Genomic DNA, 27,676 nt, shown 5'->3' on the forward strand with positions numbered 1-27,676 from the left:
CACAGCTTGAGTCCTACGGGGTTTTCTCTATCTACCAAGAGGCTGTGGCTCTGGCCCTAGGTGATGGGAACACACGCTATCTAGTTTGGGAGCTTCTTTCTGCATGCTAATTTTATACCTGTTAGTCTAGTGATTATACTGAACTTTTCTCTGAGTATCTTATCATAATTGAAAAGAAAATCTGGTTCTTGAAACTACTTATTCTTAAAATAAGGAAGTTCTTCTATTTTAGTGTAATGGCCATTTCATATCAAAATGCACCACTAATTTATCCTCCAGTACCAAAATGAGCTCTTAAATACCTAGGGCCTAGTAATATTTTCCTTTTCTTTAGGAAAGACTGATGCATAACAAGGAAACTAGGGTTTGGGACTTTTTTTTTTTACCCCCCCACACACATAGTGGGCAGATACAAGTCCTTTCTCTCCTTTTTCTCCACACCACCACTCCCAACCCCCCGGGCTTTGTTTAGCTCAGAGCTGCTGGTGCCAACGGCTGAGAAAAAGGTGTAAGTGCACCTGGATAAACAAGTGAACAGGAACCGGAGCAAGAACGTGAATCACTCTCCGACACTAAGCTGCCCTTCATTTCTTTCTGTGGGTCTCAAAAAGTACAGGCAGTGCCTGCTGAACAATCCCAGCTGACATTTATTTGCTCACAGTAGATCCACAGCAGGTCCAGGGGACAGCCAGATCCCGCATAATAGCACAGGGGCTCACAATGGCAAAGGTATTGAAAGGCCTGGCTCCTACTGACTCCAGCAGCTGTTTTGTGAGAGCAGACACACAAACACCTCTGAAGTTCTGGACTTAGCACTGATTGGAAACTTACATCCTGAGCAATCAACCCAATGCAACCCCCAGACAATGAAGCAAAATGAAATAAATGTTGGAGCAGCAAAAACAAAGTCTCGGGCTTGGTGCGCATGATTCATCTGACTCAGTCCCATCTCCATCTCCCATTACTGGCATGGTCACCAGCAGCTGGTGGCCAGGAGGCACTCAGGAAGCAAGCACCTCTTAGCAGTGCTCTTCACCCACTGGAACTTGTGGCAGGGCACATGGTACCTGGCTGCTGTCTTGTGCTGAGATCCTTCCCCACCCCACAGACCCATTGGTCACTTGGCCCAGAGACAGGCAAGAGGCACACAAGGACTTGAGGCTGCATTTGTGTCCCTGGAGGCAGGCAGTCCTCAGTGCTCAAGCAGCGGAGCTGATCACAAGCTAGATGGAAGCACGCACACCACCAAGACTCCAGGTTGAATCACTGCAAGCCCTCAATTTTGTGAAGGATAAACAAATGAGTGGAATGTCTGACACCTCCTGCTCTAAGCACAGAGGGGGAAGTTTAGGCCAAAGAGAAATCAATGTGTTTTGTACAAAAGTGTTTTTTTCCCTGTCTTTAATTTCTCCTGGAAGACAGCCACCTCCCTCCGACTGCTCTCTAGTAGCCAGACACCACAAGTACTACAGTTTAAGTCCAAGAAAGAACATTTTGAAGGACCCAGAAGAGATGTTAAGAAGGTGGGCATAGAAATTGCAACGGATACTGAGGTCAAAAATGTCACTACATGCAATTTTTACACAGAGTGTGTGTACGCATATGCATATGAGGGGGTTTTTTGTGTGCAAACTCCTCCTGCAATAATAGGCTCATGCATGAGCTACCCCTCCTGGGGTCAGTAGGGAGTAGGTAGAATACACGTGTGTGTATGACCCCTACAGCAGTTGCTTTCCCAATAAACCTCTATTCCAGGGACTTTTATCAGACCTGTTGCCTGTGCTTTGCTAAGCACTGCAAAACAGATGATAAGAACATGGTGGCATCAGCAGCGGTAAGTGGGGCCCCTTCCTCTCTGCAAGAGCCCAAGCTCTAGCCAATGGTGCTCTCTAAGTACCAATACCAGGTGCAGGCCTGACTAGCTCCAGTTCTGCTTTTTGATACCAGCAAGGACAGACATTGCCAGAGGTAAAGGCAAGGAGGAGAGGATACATTTGCAAAGACAGCTGCAGTATCTGCAAAGTTGTTGTTAAAAAGTTTCAGAGAAAGTAGTATTCTGGCAAAAATCCTGTTCTGCAGAGTTGGGCTCTGCATTGTTCATGGACTGCTGAGGAAATTGAATAACGAGAAGGAAAAAGCACCTATTCAAAGGTGCAGAAGGACGTAGAAAGTGACATCTGGAATGAAGCCAACCTCAGTGCAGCCACTTCTGGCACTGCACAGGGCACTGGTAACACCTAACTGCTGTGCTGAGTTTATGCATTCATTCTGGTCCTGTTAACCTGCACGTGAAGCACAGAGCAGACTTTCAGCAGCCTGCCTTGCTGGCAGATCTCTGCGTTATGGAGAGTGTTTGCTCTTAACAAAAACAATGCTTGTGTCTTTGCCTCACAGAGGGGACTTGCTGAGACTTCATGGTTACTCTGGAACTTCAAAGTTGAAATTTAAACTTTCCAGATCCCTCCCTTTAAACCACCACAAACCTCAGCCTTGCTGCAGGGTCTGGTCTGGAGAACTTTCCGGCTGTAGCCAAATTCAGACCCTCAGCCCCCACTCCCCTCCCAGACCTTCCACTCCTACGCCTGACTTTGCACTTCGCTCTCACAGCCAGCTCTAGCAAGGGTTTGTGAAGACCTACCTGTCTATACAGGGACATAGCACTGCCAAGCTTGAGGATCCCAGACCACAAGCTGGAGTTCCTTAAATCATGAGGTTTGATTTTAAAAAGCAGCGATAGATATTGAATTTTCACATACGCTTTGGTTGTTGAATTGCCCTTGCATCTCCTTGTCATGTGACAAAGACCCTGTTCACTCCCCAAAAGCTCATTAGGGGGGAGGGTTCAACCCTGGGGCACCATCCCTGCCCGACAACTCATATTTGAATTGTCCTGTGCAAGATCCAGCTTCACAGGAGGTGCAGAAACTAAAATTACTCTCCTGCCTCTTTCTACGCTAGGACAGAAGCTAATCTGTCAGATACACAGCAGGGTAGATTTACTTTACATCTGTGTAAAGTGCAGAATCAGCCAAGGCCTTATTGCTCAGCTACATCTGTGTGCAGTAGACGATGCTCAGTGGGATGCGTCTCCATACAGGGCTAGGAGTCCTCACCCCACACTGAGGGCTGCTCGATGCTGCTGGAGTGGAATCCAGTGCTGGAAGAAATTAATGCCAGGTGCACGGTTCAGCTACACTCTCTCTATGAGAGTTTGCTTCTGCTCTCTACTCCAATGTAATCCTCTGTCACAGAGTCCAAACACACACCACAGTACCCAGATTTGTGATTTATATTTTATTTTTCATTCTTTTTACAAGCAAGAAAATCTCTGGATTAAAACAATCAGAATTAATCAGACACCCCAAAGAATTCACCAGGAAATGGCTATCAGGATGAGCAGGATAGTTTGGGCTCAGTTTAGTCCTGAAATCCAACTTGAGATTTGCCCCAGCCCACTGAGATGTGACTTTCCAGGTGACGCATGCCCCATCGTACCAGAAGCAATAATGCAGCAGCCCTGCTGTCCAAGGGCATCTCGTACTAGGGGTTCCCTGTGGGCTGAAGCAGTGGACAGTAAGGGAGCAGACCAAGTCCTTGGAGAAATGAGAGCAGGAAGAGGGAGTAACCCAGAGAGCAAATAATATGACCCAAATTATGAACTCTGGGATGCTAACAGCTATGGAGCCCAGGCTCTCACTGAGGACTCTAAAGGAAAGTGTTTCTCTGGTTTGATCTAGTGCCCTTGTTTTATCTCAGACCCTCCCCAGGAAGAGGTGGAACTCTCCATACCCAAACAGTGTAAGCTGAAACTAGTACCATGAATTCTGCTTGGAAGTTCTTTTGGAACAGTGCAAACCATCTATGAGCACTGTCACTCAGCTGGCAGGTAGTCCCATGCACCATACCAGCCCAGACAGCCCTGCAGAGAGTCCCAGAAAATGCACATGACTAGTCCTTAACAGCATGGCCACATGTTAAACACTTCATGTCCTGCCTACAGGGGAATCCAGCAAAGCCTACATTACAAAGTCCAGAAAACAGAGGGCAGAGACTAAAGTCCCTGGAGGCTTAGGGAATTACAGATATAGCCCTAGATGAAGGGAACATGCTGAATCAGGGCTCCTCTGGGACAGAGAGAGGTGGCTGGGTTGCAGAGGAAACATCACAAGACTGCTAGGTCTGTACAGGGGCTGAGGAAGGGACTCACACCTACCTCAGACGCAGAAGACATTATAATCAGCCAGGGCCTGCTCCTCTGCAACAGGACAGGAGACACCTAAGTTATCCTTGCACAGAGCCAACTGCTAACACCCAGACAGCCCTTGCACCCCATGGTTCCACACTCACCTGGATGGTAGTAGTCATAGACCCTGACATGGGCTGGCTTCAGATTGGTCACCCCAATCTCCCGCTCCAGATGCAGGACATATGTCTCAGACTTATGGCTCAGCTGGGGAAGAAGAGCAAATGACAGTTCACTTACAAGCTGTTCTTTTTATTCCTCACCTAAATTTGATCCTAGTGATACGCAATAACAACTCTGTGGAGTCAAAGGCAGGACTTCAAGATGAATCTTGAATATCCTGCTCTGCTAGTGCAGCCCTGGATTCCCCACACAACTCTGCCACTGTCCTCCACTCCTGCAGCTTCTCTAGTAGCACATACATACCTTGTCCAAGTAGATGGCAACACCTCCTTGTGTTTTCTCAGTTCTTCTCACAGGGTGCCAATGCTGCAGCTAGGACAGGAGAGCAGAGGAAGCAATTTAGTTGTGTCTTTTGAAAAGCAGGTGTGAGACATCCCAGTAAGGTTTATCTAAGCTTGAGTTGGCAGGTTCTCATTCACTCACTTCCAAACTCACTTTGGGCTCTTAGCCCTTCAGGCCGATCTCCCTGCAGGGCCACCCAGCTCCTGCAAACCCAAGGACAGGAACCTAGGCTACTTAGCTGTCAAGTTTATGCTGAGCAAATTGGGCCAGAAGGATCACCATTCTCAAGGCACAAAGAGAGAGCCGACAGTACGTGTTCACGTTTGTTGTGTGGCAGAGGGGAAGGGACAGTGAAATTGCTCAAGAGAGAGACAGGCAACACCTTCCTAATGCAACCTCCCCCTCTCCTTGGGCATGGATGGTCCCACTGACACCACATCACCATCCTGATTCCAGGCTTCTTACAGACATCCCGGATCCTGGAGCCAGGACGAATCCAGACAGTAGGGACACCTCCACGATCACCATGTTAGAAGTGGATCTCTTCCCACTGTACCTGGGCGAGAAGATCAAAAAGAGAGTCTCTCCCAGCTTCCGCTTCCCTCCACCACCATACCCTGTGTGCAGGACTCTGAGCCAGGCAGCCCAGCCAGGACCAGGGCCAAGGCAGTCACTGCTCCCTCTCACAGGGGCCAGGTGATGGCTGCACTGCTCTGAGCATCCCCAGTCTGAGGTGACCACTTGCACTCCTCTCCCTAGCAAGAACCAAAGCCCTCGGAAACATTTCCCCTTCCCTGGAGACACTTGTATCTTTCCTTCTCCATCTTCCATCTGGACTTTCTGCTGAAACTGCCTGGTGCCTCCATTGCAGCCAAGAAGCACCCCTCAGCTCTCCAGCCATGCCTGGCTTTCCTTCCCAAGTGGAGCCATGTCTTTAGAGTCACCTGACATTGACATAGACAGTAACAGAGTGTGTATCATCCTCGGTGCAATTGACTGGCTCGGTTTTCACTCGCAAGGCAAAGGATGTGGAGACCTGTGGGGAGGGCGTGTTGTACCTCAGCACCATCTGCAGGGAGAGACAAAAAGACAGAATAAGACATGGATGATTAGTTCAATATCATCTGTCATACCTTTTTTTCACTGACTACTCTAATCCTCAAGATATGGACCCCAGACAGTGACTGGATAAACCATACACAGAGAGCACACTCATCCCAGTACCCAAAATAAAGGTCACTCAGATTCGAAACCTTTCATGATCCTTCCAGCTGGGGCTCCTTCTCCTCACCCTTCCCCTTGAGACTGTGCAAGTCAGGCACACAGCAGTGGGACCCCTATACAACATTTCCATCGTCCAATACCTTGAGAGCCATGGAACCATCACTGTCCTCACATTTGGACATGTTCTGTCTCTGAGTCTCCTACAGCACACAGGTTTATTGCACTGGCAACAGGCTGGGATTAAAGCCCAGTTAATGCACATTTCCTGGCATAGAGCTGCAACGGAGACTTTTTTGATAAGATGATGAGCAAAGGGTTGTCACAGCAGGGTCTGTGGGAACCTACCCGGGTAAAGACACAACAGCTGCCGTGGGCCTGCACCGAGAACTTTCCTGGGACTTCTGTCAGTGCTGCCTCCTGCACCAACAGCCGGTTCTGGTAGGAGACTTGGAACTTCCTCCCAAAGCCTCTCTGGGACCTCACCCTCACTTCTGCAACCCCTTTCGTGCTGTACGTCAGCGCTGCATACTTAGCCAAGGCCTGCAAGGCAACTACTGTGTCCTGAAAAGGAAGAAACAATTACATTTGCAACTCTGAGACCCAAAGACACTTGAACTCGCTGTCCTGAGGACCATACACAAGGCTCCTCTCCTCAAAGTGTTCACACTTGCATAAATTGTGCATAGATTGTGCAGAGGTTCTTTCTCAAGCAACATCCCCTTCCCTGGCCATGAGTTACCTGTGTTGAGGCAAACCCTCCATAGGCATTCTGCTGCCTGGTGAGCCAGGCCACGATACCAGAGGCTGTGGTGAGATCAGACCCTGTGACATTTGGCTTGGAGAGCAGGGCCAGGAGAACATAGGCTGTCAATTCCACATTCACAGACAGTGGCTGTGACCAAGGGCTGGTGCTGGGTCTGGGCCTGGACGAGGTCTGACTCCAGTGGATCTGCCCACCTGGGAAAGGAAGGGAGTAGATAACACTGAGGCATGTCAGGAAAGAAATCCTGAGGCCTAGGAGGCACAGTGGCTTGTGTCTGCAAAGACCATCGAGTAAATACCTCTTGGCTGGGTCATCACATCACTGGATGAACTGCAATCCCATGTATTTTGCAATACCCAACACTCCATATTACACACCAAGGTGATATAAAAAAACTAATATGCCAATAACCTGCATACACAGAACCTCCCAGACTTCCAACTTTTCCATTGTCCTGTTTGCCAGGTCCACTAACTACCTGATACTAGCTAGCTACCCACTAGCCAGTCCTGAGGGTCACGGACTAACAAGAAGTGGGGCAGCTTGCCACCTTGCTTCCCTCTCTGGTGCTTTGCAGTCCTGCATGAGAAAGCCCACTTCTCTCAGAGCCCAAAATCCACTTTGGGTATCAGAAAGGATGAGAGGTTTGAAGGAGATCAGCACCCACACCAGTGTTGCCAGCACATACCTTGAGTTTGCAGGCTGGCTGTCTAAAATCTCTCTTTGGCGAAGGACCTAAAGGGTAAGGCTATATGGTCCTTCCAGGTTGCATGTAACCAGGGCTCAGAAAGGTCACTTATTCCTTCTCTGATGTTCACCTGGCACTGAGGTTCCCATACCTGCTCTGATTGCCTTTCGATCAAGCATATCAAGTAGCTCTTGCGTGCGTTGAGAGTCCTTAGCCAGGGCGAAGGTGTAGGCCAGCAGCGCCTGGGTGTAAGCACTGGCAGCTTTGGGAAGGGAAGGAGCGATGCAGCCCAGAGCCTTGCGCACCACTGTACTCTACAGAGAAGAGTTACATGGGTGTTGGTCACGCACAAACACACGAGGCAGGCAAACACTGAGGTACACAAGAAGAAGGATGCATTAGCATATGCCGGCACAGAAAGCACCCCATACATTCCCCCAGGTGTCTCTATGCTCGAGCCTGCGTTCCTCTTTGTATCAGTGCAGCACCAGTAAGCAGTGTCTCCAGCCCTTGGTGTAAGGTGCTTGACAGGTCCCTCCTGAGCTGGTCATGGGTTTCAGCAGTGCTCTCTCAGTGAAATGAACACATTACTGCTGGAATAACACCACCATGTCTTACTTTCCAAGTCCAAACACAACAAGAGCAACAATGCACAATTGCAAATGTGTATACCCAGCCTGTTGACCAAGATTACTGTGTTCAATTCACCTCTACAGTGCCTCACAAGGTCACTGGGATTTCCAGTTTCCCCTGGAACACCAGTACTGCTGTTGGCAGGAGGCAGCAAACCCACTGGTCTCAGCAGCATTGTATTCCAGCATTCAGCTACACTATTCCAAACAGGAGCCAAAGACTCACAGTGGTTGCCTGTCCCATATGTGTGCATCTACAGCACTTCATGGTTTCCCCTCTTCCAGTGGCCTCTTGGTTAAGTACAGTAAGGATCACAAAAGGGCTACATTTAAGATTTATTCTGACATATGACATGCTCCTCACCTCTTTCCCTTCTAGGAAAGAGAAAAGGTAATGTCTGTGTTATCTTTGTGCCCTCCAGATGGTGGAGTAGTATTGCTGGATGCAGCCACCAATTCTCAGAAATGCTCATAGTATCTACTCACGGAGTACCAAAAGTTCCCAGAATCCAACCAATGCTTTTTGTTTGCTCTCTCTTGTTAAAGCCCAGCAGAAGCAGTAAGCTAAGCTCCCATCATTTCAAAAGCCCTACTTTTCTATTTGCCCGTAAATATAACAACTGCAAGCAGCACAGTAACCTTTGTATTCTGTAACTGAATAGACCTAAGGAGGAATTACACCACATTCGTGAATTTGTTCAGAGGCTCCTTTATTATTCCTTTTCCTTCTTAAAGGTCTCACTTTCCCAGACAGTTAAAATGGAGGTAACAGCACTAGTGTTTGTACAACTATCAAACTTCAAGTGAAAACACTTGATGTACCACCTGTGAAGTGCTGACTTATCATACATCTTAATACCTTGTCTAGGAACAGTCTGGCATGTATTATAACCCATCTGGCTCTGGTGTCTTCTGGTGAAACTAACACAAGAACTGAGAGCACCACTCTGTTGGAAGTGTTTTCACACTTACCGTTGTCATCCTGGTGTTGACAATAGCAGTCCTAAGTGCATACTGTACAGAAGCATTTAGCTTCCCTGGGAGCAGCCACGTGCCAGCTAATAAACTGCTCCTCTACAATATGCCATTTGTTTCTGCAGTCAACGTAAACAATCTGTTTTGTTCCAAGAGATCAATTTCCAGCACAGAGTGGGGGTACAGGGTTGTTTGTATCTGCCTAGATTTTTTTGTCATACACACCATGCTTTAATACCAGTTCATTCAGGACAGTGTAAAATATCTCCAACCTTTTCCCTACATTTTAACCCTTAACGACTTTTATGAGCCTTCTAGGTATGCTTGTAAGGGAAAGTAGGATCTGTTCTGAACATCTTGAGTGCATTAGCCCTTGCAGGACATCCTCAAACTCCTTCTCAGACTTTTGACCTCTAGTAATTGTGTATTCATTGTAAAAGCATTTATAACCCACTCAAGGACACTCTTTTCCTGGGTGCTATGGCAAGATTTGTGTTTCCCACTTCATCTACCCACAGACATACTCAGCAAATTCCTTCACTGGGGCTAGGATAACTACTGTGAGACTTGTATTTTTACTTATTTGTTGATATTTTGAGTGTCTTCCATTGTCACAACCATTTTTTTTAAAAACAATGGTTTATGCATGTATGTCCAATTGAATAACTGTCTGGTTACTTTCACATCAACAAATCTGCTTCTGCAACAAAGCATTCCTCACTCCATGGACAATCCTTTCTGAGCTAATAATACCATTGTCATCTTCTCTCGAGTATGAGGAATTCCATGAGGTCTCCTACCTTGTGGTAGCCTTGACTTTCTATCACCACTATCAGAGCAGTAAGTCACCCTCTGTGGATTCATTCAGGACAGAGTGGCTTCCACTAGTTCATCATGCAAATTGTTTTGAGGTCCTGTGTGTCTCCCTTTCAGGATTTTACTCATGGATTTGGAGCAGTCTGGTCTCCTCAGTAACTCTTTGCTTTCCTTCCCAAATGACAAAACTGGTTCTTAAGACCTATAACAAACTATTCCAAGGAATGAGCAAGGAATGAGCAGCCAAAGCCTGGGCAGTATAGTGGGCATAGTATCTAGCCATGAACTCCAATGGCTCCCTGTAGTCTAACCTCACCTTCTCCCCTGCTAGCAATGTCCTCCTCAAGGGATAGTTGAGGCTTTTTCCTGAGAAGTGGTAAGTTCTTCCTCTCCCACCCTATTACTTTGCCCACAAGCCTCTCCAAGATGCTCTGTTGCCTGCCTCAGTGACACCACTAAGCTCTTTAGGATTCAGATCTTACGGCAAGAGCATGGCAAAGAATCCCAATATTTACCTCTGGCGTCTCTCCTGCCTCCAAGTATGCAGCAGTTATGTAGGCAGCCAAGGGGACTTCCCCATCCACACCTCCCTACAAAAAGCATAAACATCCAAAAAGCTGGGAAAGTTAATACACAAAGACCTGAAGCTTTTCAGTAAAGGTCCCACCTATCCCTGGCTTGCTCCCATGCAAGAAAGCAGAACAATACAGGAAGGTGAACTAAGCAATTACCAGTACACTTGGCAAGAACTGCTTTGAGTTGTCCTTCAAGGTGCTGTGGCTCCTACCTTCATGGCTGTGTGGAAAAGTTGGCCCACATTTCTGAAGCAACCATTGGGAAGCTGGTGGAACTCCAGCCAGGTGAGAGCGGCTTGGATGGTCCTGTTGTCCAGGAAAATGTATGGCTTGGCTTGGACAAAGCATTTAACCACAAATGCAGTCAGCCTGGTTGGGGAGAGAACAGAAAAAAAGGCATGAGAGGGGGAAGAGAGAAGCAGAACGAGATGGAGAGAATGAGAGAGAGGCAAGAATGAGTGGAAAGAAAGAATCTAAGCAGAAGCTGAGGAAAAAGAAAAAAAAGTTGGAGTTTGAAAATGGTGGGTCTCTCCTCACCTATTGTTCTGCTACTCCTTATTTGCTGGTCCAAGAACGGTTGCATACCCCTGGGATGCCCTAGCCCACAAAGCATCTGGAACACTTTGGGTCCAATAGGATGGAAAGGATTCAATGCTGAAAGCAGAAAGCTGCCCACCTCCAGGCTGTCAGATAGCAGGGAGAGAGCCCAGGGCTTACCAAGTATTACCATACTCATCCTTGGTACCAAATTCACTGTAGGAACCATCAGGGTGTTGATACTGCAACTGTATGTGGTACCCTGGGAAGCAGGATAGGACGTTAGTGCTCAGAATGGTATTTGCAGTGAGATCACTGGGCAGGGAATGGGGTGGTGTTAACATTGTAATTGGTTGAGTGCTCTGGGGGGAAGGGGAGTAGGCAACCATGGGTAGGTTGGACACAGGGGAAGGCAGAATAGCAAGGTGGGTCTGTTGTACTTGCCATTGCGCAGGAAACCTGTTGCCCTCTCCTTGATCTCAGGGGTCAGCTGCCTCGTCTTCTCCAGGTACTGCAGCACATAGACAATGGGGGCAAACAGCACCATGTTCTGCTCCCCACAGCCGTGGGGCATCTGCACCAGGTGGTCCAGGTTCTGCAGTGCCGTCCCCATGAGGTCACCTGGAACAGAGCATGTGCACCCTGACCACCTCCTAGGCAGGAGGTTTGGTGAGTCACCTCCTCCTACATGTGACCCGTTCCCAGCAGTGCACCAGGCAAGATAGCCCCAGCACAGCAGTGTGGGGGCACTTCTGTCCAGCCAGCCTATCAGTTCCACTGTGCCCTCCATATGGGCTGTATACATTCCCATCCTGGCAGGGGAAGCCCGTAAACAGAACACCCTCTCCTGTGCTGAGTGTTCTAGGTTATCTGGAACCAGGAAACACAGCCACACACGTGGGAGGAACAAGGCAGTGGAGCCTTGGAAACCTCAGAAAGGGTGTGGGGGGTTCTGGGTTTGGGCTTTCCTAGGGCTAAACTCAGAGATATGGGATTTGGAAAGGTATTATCATAGCTGAATTCCTTACCGGTGACCGAGACGGTGGCTCTAACTGAACCTTCAACCACATTTAGAGGCAACATCAGAGACACAGACTCCTGTGCTGGATTCCCTGACACCAGCAGGGTAAGGTGTGTGGGGAGAACAAAAAGAAAGAGATTCTGATGAAAACAGCCTTCAAAATCCCCAGAGACTGCTTGAGATTGTTCTGTGTTAACAGCCCATTTTCCTGTCACAGAGATTGCAGATCACCTCAAAGACCCTCTCCCATTTTACCCTCAACTCCCTCCATCAACCTCATTGTGACTGCGCTATCCTAACAGCCTCCCTTCTAAAGAGGTTGAGAGGATCTTCTCCTGGAAACCCTCTGTGGTCAAAGCCACCTTCCTGCTTTTCTTTACCTAAGTTACTCCATCTCGTTTCAGACTTCAGTTGCAGGTATGTCTTCTCAATGCACCTTGTGCTCTCAAAAATCTGCTAATGGCCCCATCATACACCATAACATTCAAAACAGGAGCACCAATCCCAAGTCATGTCCTCCAGCCTCGCCATGTTCAGCAGTCTGGTTTTATTACCACAGGTGAAAAAGGCCTCAGGTTATCACATTAGTATCAGGAATATTGATGCTAAAAGATTGGACCTCCCCACCTCCTTACCCAGGGGAAGCTCTAGCTGGCACCACAATTAGAGTATGCTTCTGTAGCTTGGTCATGTTGACAGAGAAAATATTTCAACAAGCGGAAAGATGCAGGAGATGGTTAGGCAGGAAGCAGGGGATAAGCAGGGTGAAAGAATAAAACAATCTCTCTACCTTTTTTGGGACACAGGATGGAGCTGTGAGCCTTTTCTACCAACACTCCCTCTGGCTGTTGGAGCACATAAAAGTAGCATTATAATGAGGACACAGGAGAGAAACAGGATTACAAATGGATTAGAAATAGATATGGACAAAATCCTAGTTCAGGGTGGAGAGTCATCTGGAATAACATTACTATCACATAAAACTGTAAATTATTGTAAATCATTTTCATTTCAGATAAGAAAACAGCACACATTTTCATAATATCATAACTTCTGAATGTCTGTGAAACTGATGCTGTAAGATTCAGCAGAGAGTGCAAGAGCGAGGACTTAAAAGAGTGTACATATTTAAAGTTTTCCATGGTATGAAGTGGAGGATACCACTCTTCCCACATCCATCAACCCTCATGGTTGGGCCCAGCTCAGGCCCCGAGATTCTAATTACACACCTTTAATAGCAAGGGGTAACTCCCAAAATTAACCTGCACAAAATCTGGGAATCGCACAAGGCCCACTTTTAGGTCTAGGTAACAGAAGAGCTTGTCTGACCCGGACTAGAAGGAATTTGGTGATCATGTCTTTCTGTCCTTGGTTTGGGACAAATGGTATCTCTTTGCCACAGAGCTCTTCGGTGGCCACAGCCTCTGTGCTGAGGGTGACGTTCATGAGCCCTGAAAATAACACACATTTAGGTGCATAAAACATCTTCTGAGGAAGCACCTCCAATTAATACAATAGAAGTCACCTGTTGACAACAAAAAATTGCATCAGAGCCCTATATGATTCTGTACCTCCTAGCACAGACTTGCAAGTAATCATGACCTTAGGATGAATGCAAACAAGTACTCTCTGGTTAACAGGGCAAACAACTCCTCACTCCATGTCAGCTCTTAAAAAACATCCCCACCTTGGTCCCATCCCTTCCCAATTCCATCACCCCACCTTCCTGTTCTTCTTACCCAGTTGCTCAGCTGTGACACTCCACTGAAAGGTCTTAGCTTCATTGGCACATAAGCAGCTGCTGTAGACACAGCCTTTGCATGGCTTCAGCTGGAAGTGTGCAAACTCCTCCAGGGTCACTTGGATCTGAAGGGACAGCAGGGATGGCAGGTGGTAACAAAATAAACACCACAGGCCATAGATTTCAGTCATCTCCTACCTACCCATACCCTGCTTTTCTTGCAGAGCCTATCAGGCCTCACCTACCTTCATGCATCGCTGCAGGTAGTTGGAGACTGTGGCCTTCAAGTTGAAGGTCTCACCCTGGATCACAGAAGATGGCAGTGTGAGCTCCACAAGAAAGGGCTTGAAAACAAGCAGACTGGAGGTCGGAGCAAGTCCAAAGCCATTACGTCCTGTGCAGAACATCCCTGCTTTCCATTCTGTGATGGTGTTAGGCACAGTGACAGTGACATTCTTGTTCCCACTGGGACTGAGGAGAAGTAGACAGCAACAGAAGCATTTAACTGAATCCTGCTGTACACAGCACCAGGTGACCCAGTCTGTGCCATTCCCTCCAGTGCCCCCCATCCCCTAACCTCCATCTAACCCCTAACCTCTGCTGAACTTGTAGCCCTTGTAGCAGGGTTACAAGTAGGTCCTTGTAGAAGTAGGGATCCCTGCCTCAGATGTTTATATCAACAGAACATTTTTGACAATAGGTTACATGGCTGCAAGATGCCACCAATCGCACTCAGTGCTTTTCTCAGACAGTGCTTGCCCTTTGCACATCTAAAAGTGCTTTACAGATGTCAGCAGTTTTATTCTTCTTGGCCTAGGGATGGAGAACCAGACATGAGAAGAGCCACAAGACTGGCTCAACATCAGTAGAACTTAGCAGAAGAGACAGATCCAGCCATTCACCTTCCTGTGAGACACTGACAGCTTGAAGTCCAACATGAAGACAGGGCAGAGACTTAGCTTGTGCCCACGTCACAACTTCTGAAAGCAGCAGACTCTTCTGTGGCTGCTGCCACAGCACACATAAAAACAGCCCTAGCTAAAGCTAATGATATTATTTGACTCCAATAACTGGAGACATTCACTTTTGCCAGGCATGTACAGGAAGGCAACACGTACAACATAGAGACCTTTGGTTGCTCAGATCAGGCTGGTGGATAAATCACATAGGAGATATCTGCTGCTAGGGACTGAAAAGACGGATGTAGCTGAAAGGACAGCGGAGGTGGGAGAAGGCAGATACGGGGGCATCTGGCCTGAGCAGACCCCAGTCTCCAGACACCAGACAAGAAATTCTTCAAGTCAGAAATGAAAAATCTCCAAAAACTCCTTCAGCAGACCCTGTGTACTCACTGAGCCTCTCTCATAGGACACAACTCCCAGTCCTGTGAAGGACTTTTGGGGAGATCAGCTTCCCCTGCATCCCAGGATACATCCTGTAAGCACAGTTTGGGAAATGCCAGCCCACAGGGCTACCACAAGCCCTGGCAGTAAACCAAACTGCTTTGCTGCACCACACCTGCTTTCCTATCTTCCCATGCCAGCCACCTCCCATGGATGGACAATACTTTTGTATGATCATCTAGTACTGGAAAATGCATTTGATGCAGACATCAGCTCTGATGAGAAACAGCCTGACAGGTATGAGCCCCATGACATATGTCCTTAGACATCTTCCTCGGCAGCTTATGATCTAAACCTAGTTGTATCTGCTGCCATTCCCGGTCACACTAAGCCACCCAGACTAGACCCCCACTGCTCAGTTTACTCACCCCACAGAATACAAATCCCATATCCAGGTTTTGGGGAAATGCTTGTATACTTTCTCTTCAGCTGAAGAAACAGGTGAAAACATAGCAGGCTGATAGGTAGATGGTGTCAGATGCTCTGCTGGAAACAGCAAAGACCCAGTCACCACAGGGTCCTTAGGCCCTGGTTTAGAGCAGAGAGGCTCCAGCCCAGCTGAGGCTGCAGGGCATCCAGTCCGCTCTTGGGAAGCACAGCACTGGAACAGAAGGTGCTATCCAAAATTTTAAAATCTTGCCTCATTTCAAACAACAGAGGTGCTGTGAGCCTTACTTGCATTTGTAGGCACTGAGGGAAGGGCAACAATTCCCTCACCTCAGAGATAAGACTTGGGATCCAGACAGATCACTAACATTTCAGAGCCAGAAGCCGTGAGCCCCAGACAGCCACACACTAGCAGAACAGGTTTAGAGCCCAGGGAACACTCCCGCACCTCCATTTGCAATTACAGCAAGTACAGCCTCTTAGCTCAAACCCAGGATTGCTTTCACCTGAAAGACTGAGCATCCCATGTAAGAAGAAACAGTTGGCAAATGCTTACTGTTATATGCTTTATGGGGCTGGGCAAACATCAACATGGGCCTGGAAGTAAACATTTCTGTTTTCTGCAGCATAGTTGTCGATGGAGTGGTTGGACACACTCTGGGTTTCCTGATATTGGTGTTGGACATAATTTTCAACCCCATGTCCTGTAGGAAAAAAAAAGAACTGATGCACCAGATGCACTTGTCTTCTCATCTCTGCTCTCTACCCCTGTGCCTTCTTGTCCCCTCACACAGTAGGGACTTGGCTGTCCTCTGGCTTGGCAAAGTATGCTCTTGCTTCATTTTAAGAGGGAATTATTCAGATCCTCAGCGATGGGCAAACAAGGTCTTCCGAGCTAATTCATCTGGCCTGAGTCAGCCAAATTTATTCTTTTTCAAACACATGGTCATTTAGGTACTATGCTTTCTCAGCCTGCAGAGTGCAATTGCTCATGCTATGGAGATTAAACATACTGTGTTAAATCCAATTAAAGTAAACAATCATCCTTGGCATCCTGAATCACACAACCAAGGTGCAGGAACTACACAACAATTTATTCTTGGTCAACAATTTCAAGTCACTTATTCAAATAACAAGTGAGTTACAAGGGCCTAAACTGCACCCGTTCCCTGTACTGTCTCTAACGGCATTCCTAGGATATTGGTAAAGTCAGGGGGCCACACTTCCCTCAATTAATGAATTATCCCAACCCACCAAATCAACCATTTTTACCCTGAATGCTGTAAACACATCAGGCTCATCAGAATTTGGGAACCCACATGAATGATCATCTTCAGACACTTGGCGAGGATACCTGGAGTTATAAACAGATGGGAACAGCCCATAGATCTGGGAAAGCAAGAAAAAGCAAAAAAAAATCAGCACAAATAAAACCTGGCATTTCCTTCCTGTCATACATCCAAGGCCTGTTTGAATTGCTCCTGGCTACTGTGCCTGAATGCATGCCAGAAAGCCCAGGCTCACTGCCACTCTTCCCTGGCTCTCTTCTGATAGAGCCAGCACAACCCGCTGAACTGAACATGAGACAGAACAACAGAAGCTCATTTACCACTGGTGCACTCAGTGATGTTCAACCTCTTTCTTAGCACATGCCCCCTAATCCTTACCCGTGCCACACTGAGCACTGCTGATCCTTCTGGGCAGTGCTTTGAGTTCCTTGGGAGATAAGCTCTGCACAGATGCAATGGCCTGTGTGTCTGTCTCCTTCCCTCTTCATGTCAGTACAAGGGAAGGGAAGAAGTTGGAGCAGGCTCACTCACCAAGGAGCTGCTGAGCTCTTCTCCTGGCTCCAGCAAAAGGACGCTCTGATCCACAGCCCAGACAGCACACGTAGACCCAGGAGCTGCCAGCAGGTGGAGATCAACCTCTGAATCAGGAAGGGTCTCGGGCATTGAGAAGCCCAGCTCCACCTGGATGGGAAGAATGCAGGCAATATGAGTGACACTTCTGCTGCTGGCCACCTTACCACTTCCTGAGCAGGGAAGGGACCTACGTGAAGAGAGTTTCCAAGGACTTGCCTTGGATGTAAACCCGAGTACTCTCCCAAGGACCCCCAGAAGGTATTTAAAAAAAACATCACGCTGAGGTTCTAACAGGAAAGATGGCAGAGGGGGAGCCATCAGTGTGCGCAGCTCACAGTACTGGAGACATTCCTGTGTCAGAACACAGCGCTTTCTTTACCCAGCAAACCAGGCAGCTATGATCACATACCTCACACAGCTGTCTTTCTGCTCCTTTTGGACCCCCAGATCAAAAATAAGCCTAGTCCTTATCTCCAGGCTCTTTGTGGGGCTGGTCTCAGTTTCCTGAAGCACTTCCTGTTCTTGCTTGAATCTGACTGTCCACGGCAGATAAACAGCCGTGGAGCAGGGGTAATGCCAGTCCTCAGAAGTTCATCTTTGGAGTGCCAGACACAGCCAAGAAAGCAGACTCCCATGGATGTCACAGTGACCACAAGCGCTCAGCCCCTTCTGGATGGCCAGGAAAATCCACTTCTTCCATTGGGCACTTTCAGCTGTCTTCCCAATGCCACATACTAACAAGTCTAAGTGTCTGCTGCAGCAGCAGAGCAGCCTTGAGTTCTCGTGGGAATCACACTAATAAACTATGCTGGGCTGTGATCCTACTGGGTTGCAGTCGCTATACAAGCCTACTGGAGATAGACAGAGCAACTCTCTGCCTTTCCCAAACATTGCAGCAGCCCCCACAATGCTCAGCACGTACTTGCTCCATATATCAGAGCACACTTCACCATTCACAGACACACGTCACGTGTCATGTTCATGTGACAGCATCCCACACAGTATCAGCCACACAAAGCTACACATATTATGTATTCCTCAGTCTCTTCTTTCATTGCAGCAGACACATACACTCTCACACTGGCCTCAGACACAAATCCTACCTTATTTCTGAAACACATGGAGACACTGAAGACGGCAGAATCAGCAATGATTTTTCCATTAGGGAAGATAACATAAACAACAAGTCTTGGAGCTGGGGCATAGATCAAGCTGAAGGTAAGAGGGATGGAGAAGAAGCCTTTCAGCACTAGATGGAGGAGAGAAGAAAGAAGAGAAAGTAGATTTGGTAGTGAAAATGGACTCTGATCAGCTTTTGCCATTCTGCATGTGCCTGTTTAATTCCTTTCCTCAAGTCTTTCAGGACCAAGGAGATTTCTGGAGACCACTGAAACAATCAGCACATCTCTGGATCTGGTATTCAAGACCAGAAAAAGACTCTTCCTGGTTCTGTTCATTGCCTCAAGGAGATGAAACAGCTCTTTGGAGTTCAAGCTTAGCTCCACAAAGAGTGAGAGTCTGGTATCTTTCAAAGCCTCCCATCACCAAACATCTCCCATCCCATCACCAACAAAGAGGTGACCTTTGTCCCAAAGCACCTATAATTTAGGTTTTAAAAAAACAAGCTAGAGAAGAAGACAACAGTGAGTCAACACCCATCAAAATAATAAGCTGTGGCATCCTAACTACTCAAATATTATTTTTAGACACAATTGCAAATTAAAGCAGGAGAGTTTTGATAGAGGGTAAGGCTACAGTTTCATGCTGCTTGCAGGGGCTGCAAAAGGAGACTTCTTTGAAAATGAATAAAACAAAAGATGAGCCTACGGTCTGGGAAATGCTGAGTATTGTTCTCTCGGTACCAAGCAGGAGGGTAAAGGAAACATGAAAGCTGGAAAGGCATGCTGCTCTGATGCAACAGAGAAGTGGTGAGCCAGCTCTAAATTGCAAAGAGGCTTATGCCACATATCCAAAAAAGACAGGATTCCACAGACCACTGAGTGCTTGCTAGACATGAAACAGGGGAGTGCACTTACTTCTTGGCAGCCCAACCCAAACAGTCTTCTGACCTGCATGGACTATCCCTCTTTTCCCTGTGACCTAGGGAAAGGGAAGGGAATGCCAGTTACATAGACTTTGAGACCTCTGTGCAGATCAAAGTAACCCTGAAATTGGAGATTAAATGGGAGTCGGGGGAGGGTTATGAGCTTTACTCGCTCTCAGGTAGCGGGGAGAGCTTAGGGGATCAAGAGATTTGGGGGAGGACAGGTAAGGCCAATACCTGCCCTGCACCTGTGCAGAACCCAAAAGAAAGGTGCTGCCTTGCTATTACTGCAGCCCCAGGATCGAAACCAGGATCCAGCCCCATGATGGCTGGATCAGCTACCTGTCCTGGGCTGAGCCAAATCTATCAAATGCCAGGCTTGAATCTGTAGGAGATGCTGATCTTGTGCCTTGAGCCATCACCCATTAACACCTCCCCAGAAACTCACAAAGTAGGAGAAAATGACACGCTTGGGCCCGTGTTCCAGGTCCTCCTGGTAAATTCTGAAGTCCACCTGGACAGCCTGCTTTTTACCACAGGGCATCGTTTCTGGCACACGGACAATAGAGAGAAAACTCCTGCTGGTGCTGTAGAATGGACGTATGAAATGAGAGGCTCGCTGGTAACTCAAATCAACTGTTCCAGGCTCTTTATCCAAATCTTGATGCAGGACACTTGCCTGGTGAGAAAAAACAAACCCACAGTTAATTTCTCTAGTTAAGCAGGTCAGCTGCAAATCACCCTAGCTGCAGCTTAAGCAGCTCAGATTGGGTCCGAGCAACACCATCGCACAGGTCTCTGTGTGGAGAGTTCATGAGGAAAGCAACTGGGATCTGGAGTATCTCAGAGGGAGCCAAGATCCAGAACATGCTGAGGTGTTTCAGGTTTGAATTACTGTCTACAAGAAGGAACAGGGGAGATGTGTGTGCGGCAGTAAATAGCTCTGAGATGCATGTGTACCCCTGCCAGCAAGACAGACCCTTCCTCACTTACCTCCAGGGAGGCCGAGGTGCTGTTCCAAGCAGTCGTGTTCAGGCTAAATGAAGCTGTCCCAGAGTCACCAGTGATGTACTTCTGCTTAAATTGCTGCTCACCGCAGCTTACTACGAGGAGGACTTTTTTGTGCTTCAGTGCCTTGCCTTGGTAGTCGATGACTTTAATCTGAGAACATCATGGTGAGCAAGAGAAGTGCAGAAGAGTCTAATCAGTGGACAGAATCTCCTCCTTCTCCAAGTCAGGAGCAGCATTTCCAAAGACAGCAAGGTCACCCTTCCAGTCACTAACAATATTATCAACACTGCTACTGGTCACCTCCTATTATCACTTGCACTACTGTGTTCATTCCGCCCCCTGCTCCCTACCCCTTCACAGAAGGCGGCCTCCCAGCTGCTGAAATTCCAAATGTTTGGGTTTGCACCCCACATATGGATTCCCATAGCTGCTACTACTCAAGGCTTATTTGGCAAACGGCAGTCTTGGGTGTTTTTCTCCTTTTGACAATTCAAGAGCTTTGCCTCTGGGAGTCATTCATGCCCTCCCAAGCCACTGGCTGGAGGTGAGGTCAGACAAGAAGCTAGGTAACAGTTGCTGTGAAGGCATTACTCATGCTCTCCCCTCCAAAAGACTGTAACTGGGAATTACCTTCCCCCTGTACATCTCTCCAGTGTGGTAGTAAGAATTCACATCATCAAACACGGCCATCCCAGCAACCTTGGAGATGAGTAATTTGTGGGAAGCATTGACGTGTATCTCTGAATGAAAGCAGCGAGACAGAAACATAAGGCAGGGAGCAAGGAAGCCAAGCACCCCTCAGCAATTTCCCTGCAGAGTGACCCACTGGTAATATGATGCACATATTCACCTGCATATACATTTCATACCAGGCAGATGATCTGCCCAGGGCACTGGGTATCTAGTCTTCCTCCCACTTACTTACTTCTAGCTCTTAGAGAGGTTCCTAAGCTTCACCGCCTGAGACCGCAGGCACCCAGAGTGAGTGTGTCATGCCATCAGGAACTGGTGGCTCTGTCTGTAGCTGTGAGGTTAGATGGCAGCCCCCAATGGGCTCAGAAAGCTCAGAGCCCTTGCTAGCCTGAAAGTTTCCAGTGTTCTTGGTAAGATTAGTGCATCTTCACATGCCTCTTCCCAGCCACCAGAGACATTTCCAGAGTTACCTGTGCCATCCTCCACCAGCGAGGCCTCTGCAACTATGCTGTCCTGATAGTACCGAAAGTCTCGACTGAAGGAGGACAGACTCACATTTGTGAAGAAGCAACCCGTCTTGTCTGTCTGAAAGTACAGAGAGAAGAAACAAAGTCTAAGCAAAGTCTAAGCAACATTAGAAGTTACGCAAATGGCACAGAAACAGCAGCGCAAAATCCCTGCTGTCAGGGAGCTTGCCTTTTGACCTAGCAGTCCAGGATGTGGAGCAGACACATGATGCACACCCAGTCATAGTCACCAGGCACAGTTTTTAAGAGGTAGCACCAGTAGACCACTGGCCAAGCAGCCAAAACCATGGGGCAATATCACTATTATTTCAGCTAAAGCCTCCAGCAGCCTTGCCTTACCCTGGCGCTCAGCACAAATGTCTCTGAATACAGCTCAGCTCCTGCTAAGCATCTCACCTGGTTGTTGAATTCCTGACAGAGATCAGGTTTTGAAGCACTGGGCAGGAATGGGGCTATCTTCTGACAAAGGCTCACATGAACCATCCCCTGGACACCTTTCCCATAGGTGTATCTGTTTGGGGGAGCAGGGAAAGGAAGAGACAGTCACACACACTGAAAGAACACAGGGCTTGCTTTGCATAGTCCCAGAGACCACTTATTCATGGATATTCACAATATAGCACAAGAGTGGCAGCCATATAGGAGGCCCAGGAGCCCTGACGCAGTAAGCAGGGTCAGGCTAGGGCACTGCAGTGATGGGAGATCAAGGGCTCTGTGATATAATTAGTGCCAAACGAATCTATTCTGGGAAACCAGAGTGTTGTAGGTGCTGACTCAGAGCTCTGCACTTTACATCAGCATCACCTGCAATAACCCCAGGATATGCTGAAGGCATCCATCATCTTATGAGCAGAAGCATGGGTGATTAAGAAAGTGCCTTTCATTAAGAAAGCACCTTTACACGAGGCTGTTAACACTAGCATTGTCCTTGGACCATACCTGAGGCAATTCATTTTTTCCTCTCTCTGGTTTCCACCAGAGCATAATCTGGAAAAGCTTCCCTTCATTTCCCATGGGTTTGTTCTGCAGGGAGAACACCACCAAACATCTGCCATGTTCTGCCCCACAAATGGCTGCTTGTCAAAGGGTAGGTTGTTCCCCCAGGTTTTGTGCATAAAGACTTGTGGAGTGTTTTTAGAAAAGGGGCATTAGAGTACCAGAAGGACAGTTACAGGAATGTTTTGTGTTCCATCAGGGTGCAAACAGCTGCCATGGAAGATTCTGGCCTCCTGTAACTGAAGTGCAGTAAATTTCCCTGAGCTCCTCGTGGTTACTTAGCCATCTTGTGCTCATCAGGCCAGAAATTAACACAGGGCCATCCCTCCAACCAGAATCCTCACCTGCCACATACCCATAGCGGGAAGGTTTTATCTAGTGCATAAATCTGATTTGGCGCCTCAAAGATCACTTCAAATTTTGGCAGCACTGGAAGGAAAAAACAGAGAACTGTAGGAAACACTGGCCAGGGACAGCCTTTCCAGAGAATCAACATGAAGATAGGCTATGGCGGTATAAGAGCCAGGAAATGGAGAAGGAAGGTGGTGAGAAGGGGAAAGGGAAGATTTCCATTGCTTCTTTAATGGATTTGTGTGTAGTCCCTGGTTGATTGCTCCTTCCCAAACTAAAACACAAACCTGTCCATGTCCCTGCACTTCTGCCAGCTATTTGCACTGAGAGAAGACTAGCCTCCCAACACAGTTCACTAGGGGATGAAAGAGAAGTGGGATGGCACTGGACTTCATACTCTCTGGAAAAGCCCATCCTAAGTTACCTTGTTTTGTCTGATGCAGAGATCTGCAGGAATCAGCTGTGTCAAAGGGCTGGGGCCATGCACAACGTTCCTCCCACACACTGACCCAAGGTCCCAAAGTGGTCTCTCTCCTGAGCCTCAGCTCAGACTCTTTTCTATGACAGATGCTATTACTTTTCCCACTTGCTCCCAGGACGGTTATCATGGAATAAACACCCAGCTTCCTGGACCAAGAGTGCAAGGTCCTCTCTGCAGCTCAGACATATCCCGCACATGCTCATACCATACTCCTCAACGGAGAAGCTGCCGTATGCTTTCGCATTGGTTACGTTGATGACATATGTCCCCAGCAGAGGCTCATCACTTAACTGGAAAGACAGGTCTGCAATGCCGTCTTGGGGGACCACATTCAGCCACTGCTCTATCCGGTTGTTCTTAGGGTCCTACACCCACCAGAAAGCAAGAAACAGTTGTTCCAGTATCTCACTGATCCACACCCCATAGAAATCAAGCTTCAGGATTTCAGTGCTGCAGGCTACCAGGTTCTATAGCTAAGGAATGAGGTTTGGTATAGGCTAGTCAAGAAATTTTGAAGACAATATAATGCTCAGATTCTGCTCCCAGCATCTGAGTCTCCTTCTACACTTATCTAAATTCTGATCTTAAGGAAAGATCCTTCACAGTTCTAACTTTTTTCATAAAGGTCCAAGTTGATCTGTCTATACTCTTGCAAGTTAGAACAACTAAGATTTCTACTGAAGTAACTGGGAGCATAACCTCAAGTGCATAAAAAAAGAAGCTGTAAGGAGTATGTTAGTTCAAGAAAACTTGAAGTTCTACTATTCCACTCAGAGGTCTGTAAAATCTACCAGGAACTGAATATGAATAGCCCAGTGAAATGGCTGCCATCAACATTACTGTAACACTAGATTTCAGCATCACTCACCTGGAGAAACAGGGAAATCTGGGGGGGGGGAAAAAGGCAAAAACATTAGAAGACAGAAACACATGCCAGAAACACACGCAAGGTACTTCAGATACAGAGCCCTCTCTGAAGGATATGCAACTAGCAATTTGGAAATTTAGAGCACTGACAATATAAAATAAAACAAACATCACCAAAAAGGAGAAATACCGGGTGGGTCCATTACAGTAAGGTCTGAAAAAAGGGAAAGGAAAAGCCAATCTGGAGGTCACCCAGCACTTGCTAATGACTTCCTGGCAGAGTCCTCCATCTGGAAAACTCACTACCCAAACAGACCTAGCTCTGACTCAGCTGCAGTCTTAAGGGAGTTACAGAGGTATAGGATCACATAGTTTGGAAAGAACCTCTAGAGATCATCTAGTCCCACACCCTGCTGAAGCATGTCTTCTTAGAGCAGATTGCTCATAGCCTTCTCCAGCTGAGTTCTGAATATCTCCAAGGATGAAAATGCCTTCTCTGGGCACCTGTTTCAATATCTGATCATCGTTGCAATGAAAAAGTTTGTCCTAATGTCTAATCAGAATTTCCCGTGTTCCAACTTGTAGGAGACAGATTAAGAGCACCTCTCCGCACCACATGTCCAGGAAAATCTGACTTGCAAACTACTCACTCCCCACATGGCACCATCGAATCAGGAATCAGCATGTCCCATGCTTGTGCTTGCATGACCATTTTACTAAGACGAGCAAGAGACATGTACACCTCTGCCATCTTCCTGAGTTACCAGCTTTTACCTGAGTTACTGTTCTCCTCTGGACACTCATCAAGCCTGGCCCAGGGATGAATGTGGAAAAGTTGGAGCTTTGGCAGATGAGCAGGGTAGAAAGGAAGTAGGATCCACACATGGAACAAGGCAGCCTTTTCCACAGCCTCGCAGGGCTGGCTTACCGAATTGTTGAGCGCAATGAATTCCTCATCCAGCGTCACAATGCGAAATTTCACTGAAGGCAAGGAAATCAGGGAATACATTTATCAGATCTCAGTCCTTCCCTACAGACTGCTGCTTTATCTGTTTCTCCGGCTCCTGTCTCCATTCTATACACATCTGTGATAACATCGGACACAGACATTCCCACATGTAAGATACCATAGACAATGACCTACTGCCTCCTGCAACTTCACAGTCACCACAAGCTGGACATTACAGCCACTGAAAACATCACATCAACAAGAGACATTGTCTCAAAGCCTTCTGCTAGGGCTGTCCATGGATGTCAGGCAATCACAGGCCTTCCATATGGTGCTACCAGCAGAAAGCCTAGGGCCCACGGTTGCTCCCATTTGCAGCTCTCACCTGTCTGCCCTGGTTGATAGATGGGCTTGTCTGTTTGGATGAAGGTGCCGCTGCTGGCCTTGCGGATCAGGACCTTTTTCTTCTCCTCAATACTGAACCCTTCACCTGTGATGATCAGTTTGACAGTGGCAATCTCCTCTGTGCCATCAGCTGGAGGTGCAACCTATACAGACAGACAGAGGAGAGCAGACAGCCCCCAGGTAATCTGGGGGCCCTGAGCAGGAATTGAGAGTAAAGTGGAAGAACTAACCAGTTCCCCTCCACCAGTCTGAGGACATCCCCTCCAATATCTGGATCCAGATCACATCCAGATCTCACTCAGTCCTACATGACAGCAGGAGGCCCTGCACGTCATGGAATCTGTCCTTTTTCCCACTGGTTAAGGACTTTTGCCTCTGGTGACAAGCAGGTGCCTGACAGCTCTGAGTCTTCAGACTTCGTCAGGAAGATGGGCAGTTGCCAGAAAGGTGGGAGATGGCAGCAGAGAATCAAAGGAGAGAGACTGAGCTGTAGCACAGCCTCAAATGCTAGGCCTTCAGAACTACCCAGCATTACAAGTAAGAAAGCCAGATTAGAAAAGACAACCAGAGGGTCTTCCTGACTCCAGCAGCCAAAGACCCCAGCAGCCTCAGCACAGAATATACTGTATAATAGAAGGGATAGTGTTTAGGCATATCTGCCGTATCCTAGATCTTTGCTGAATTCTCACCAATAATGAATCAGCTCTAAGATGCTGTTTAAAAGTAACAAGCGCATCCATTTCCATCCAACATTCTTCACAGTAGCTCCTAAGAGCTGAGCTGCTGCCTGACTTCAGGTCCTACAGAAACTGCAGTATGTCACGCAAACCACTGTTTCCCCAAGCTTTAGCTGTGGAGCTGCGCAAGTCCTTTAGAGAAGAGCTAAAGCTGCTTCATCTGGTCTGGGATGGAAGAGAAGGAAACAGGTGGGTTCTTCTTATGTATCCAGAAGCGTGGTAGATTTTAACAAATGTAACTTCAATTTAAAAATTAGATTCAGAAGGGGAATTCAGTGCTGACCAACAGATACTGTGCTGAACTACACATCCCTAGGCACCATCCACTCCCCTTCCTAGCAGGCTCACTCCAAGGCAAAGTAGACCCTGTCCACATCACCCCTGGTTAGGGAGTAACACAAGGGATTTACAGTTCCTGAAGGGAAAATCAGTGAGGGCATTTGCCTAGGGTGGCTCACCCAGAACTTAGTGCACATGAAAGTCTTCTCCTTCTGGATGCTTTCTTGCACTAAGAGCTCACGTCCTGCAGAGCGCTCCAGGAGCAAATTCACTTGAAGCTTTGCTTCATAACAGGTGATATGGAGGCATGCAACTTGGCTGGATGGGTAGCGGAGATCTGCAGGGATCACAACCAGGTAATGTCTGGGGCAGGGGAAAGAAGACATCAGAGGTGGCATCAGGTTGAGGGCTCAGAGATGCAGAAGAGCTTTCCTGCAGCGGCCCACTACTGCAGAATTCCTCAGCAGTGGGCCATGGCTGCAGTCAATATTCAAAAGCAACAGTGAACCCAGCGAAGCGATTGCTTCACTGATAACTTGAGAAATAGTTTCTGTTTGATTAGCTTACGTACAGCCCTATAATCTTTTTCGAACCCCTTACTCCAGTCATCTCCTGAACTCCCCAAAACCATCCCTTGCAGTCTTCAGAAGAAGTGGCCTCATAACCTTGCAGTGTAGACACCAGTGATTTAATCTGGCATGGCAACTGGAGAAGCAAATATCCCTAGGCCTAAGGTCTGACTTGGAAGCCCCCCAAGAAGGTGGCTTGGAATTTAACTCACAGGAGTAACTCTAATGCATGGGAAGCAAGGTAAATGACTCAGCTACCCTTTGGGGTGATCTGATAGAGCAGGGAGCATGAGAGCTGATGGCATTGAATGTGGTCCATCTACCTAGACTGATGCCTTCATGAAAGAGACCGAAACAGAAGTTCAGCATCACTCACAGTTGGTGAAAAGCAGCTGCCATGTGGAACAGAAGGCTCAGGAGGATGGCTAGCCTCAT

At 47.6% G+C, this 27,676-nt stretch overlaps 1 protein-coding gene across 1 annotated transcript; it reads right to left on the bottom strand.

Annotated features, from left to right (window-relative positions):
• Positions 1-3,338: 3,338 nt before the first annotated feature.
• Positions 3,339-27,676, bottom strand: LOC140646232 (alpha-2-macroglobulin-like protein 1). Its single transcript, XM_072849873.1, has 36 exons — positions 27,618-27,676; positions 26,852-27,035; positions 25,637-25,799; positions 25,231-25,283; positions 24,304-24,321; positions 23,641-23,800; positions 22,948-23,032; positions 22,004-22,118; positions 21,551-21,665; positions 21,018-21,127; positions 20,370-20,537; positions 19,825-20,055; positions 19,369-19,432; positions 18,436-18,581; positions 17,291-17,440; positions 16,743-16,859; positions 16,027-16,174; positions 15,452-15,569; positions 13,926-14,151; positions 13,679-13,805; positions 13,269-13,390; positions 12,730-12,784; positions 11,947-12,030; positions 11,363-11,539; positions 11,099-11,180; positions 10,594-10,750; positions 10,322-10,396; positions 7,535-7,697; positions 6,672-6,889; positions 6,278-6,493; positions 5,653-5,777; positions 5,174-5,264; positions 4,670-4,738; positions 4,348-4,450; positions 4,214-4,255; positions 3,339-3,558 (listed from the first exon to the last, which is right to left on the bottom strand). Exons 1-35 carry the CDS (start codon positions 27,674-27,676, stop codon positions 4,215-4,217), a joined length of 4,335 nt encoding a protein of 1,444 aa, XP_072705974.1. The 3' UTR covers positions 3,339-3,558; position 4,214.

This window comes from Ciconia boyciana, chromosome 1, assembly GCF_034638445.1.
Source record: "Ciconia boyciana chromosome 1, ASM3463844v1, whole genome shotgun sequence".
NCBI classification, from domain to species: domain Eukaryota; kingdom Metazoa; phylum Chordata; class Aves; order Ciconiiformes; family Ciconiidae; genus Ciconia; species Ciconia boyciana.

Coding starts and splice junctions, on each gene's coding strand:
- LOC140646232 (XM_072849873.1), bottom strand. CDS start 27,676: ATGAGGCTAGCCATCCTCCTGAGCCTTCTGTTCCACATGGCAGCTGCT. Junction 15,570..16,026: donor GCCCCATAAAGCATATAACA/GTAAGCATTTGC, acceptor TGCTGTTTCCAG/CAGAGCATCTGACACCATCT. Junction 6,494..6,671: donor GAGGGTTTGCCTCAACACAG/GTAACTCATGGC, acceptor CTTCCTTTTCAG/GACACAGTAGTTGCCTTGCA.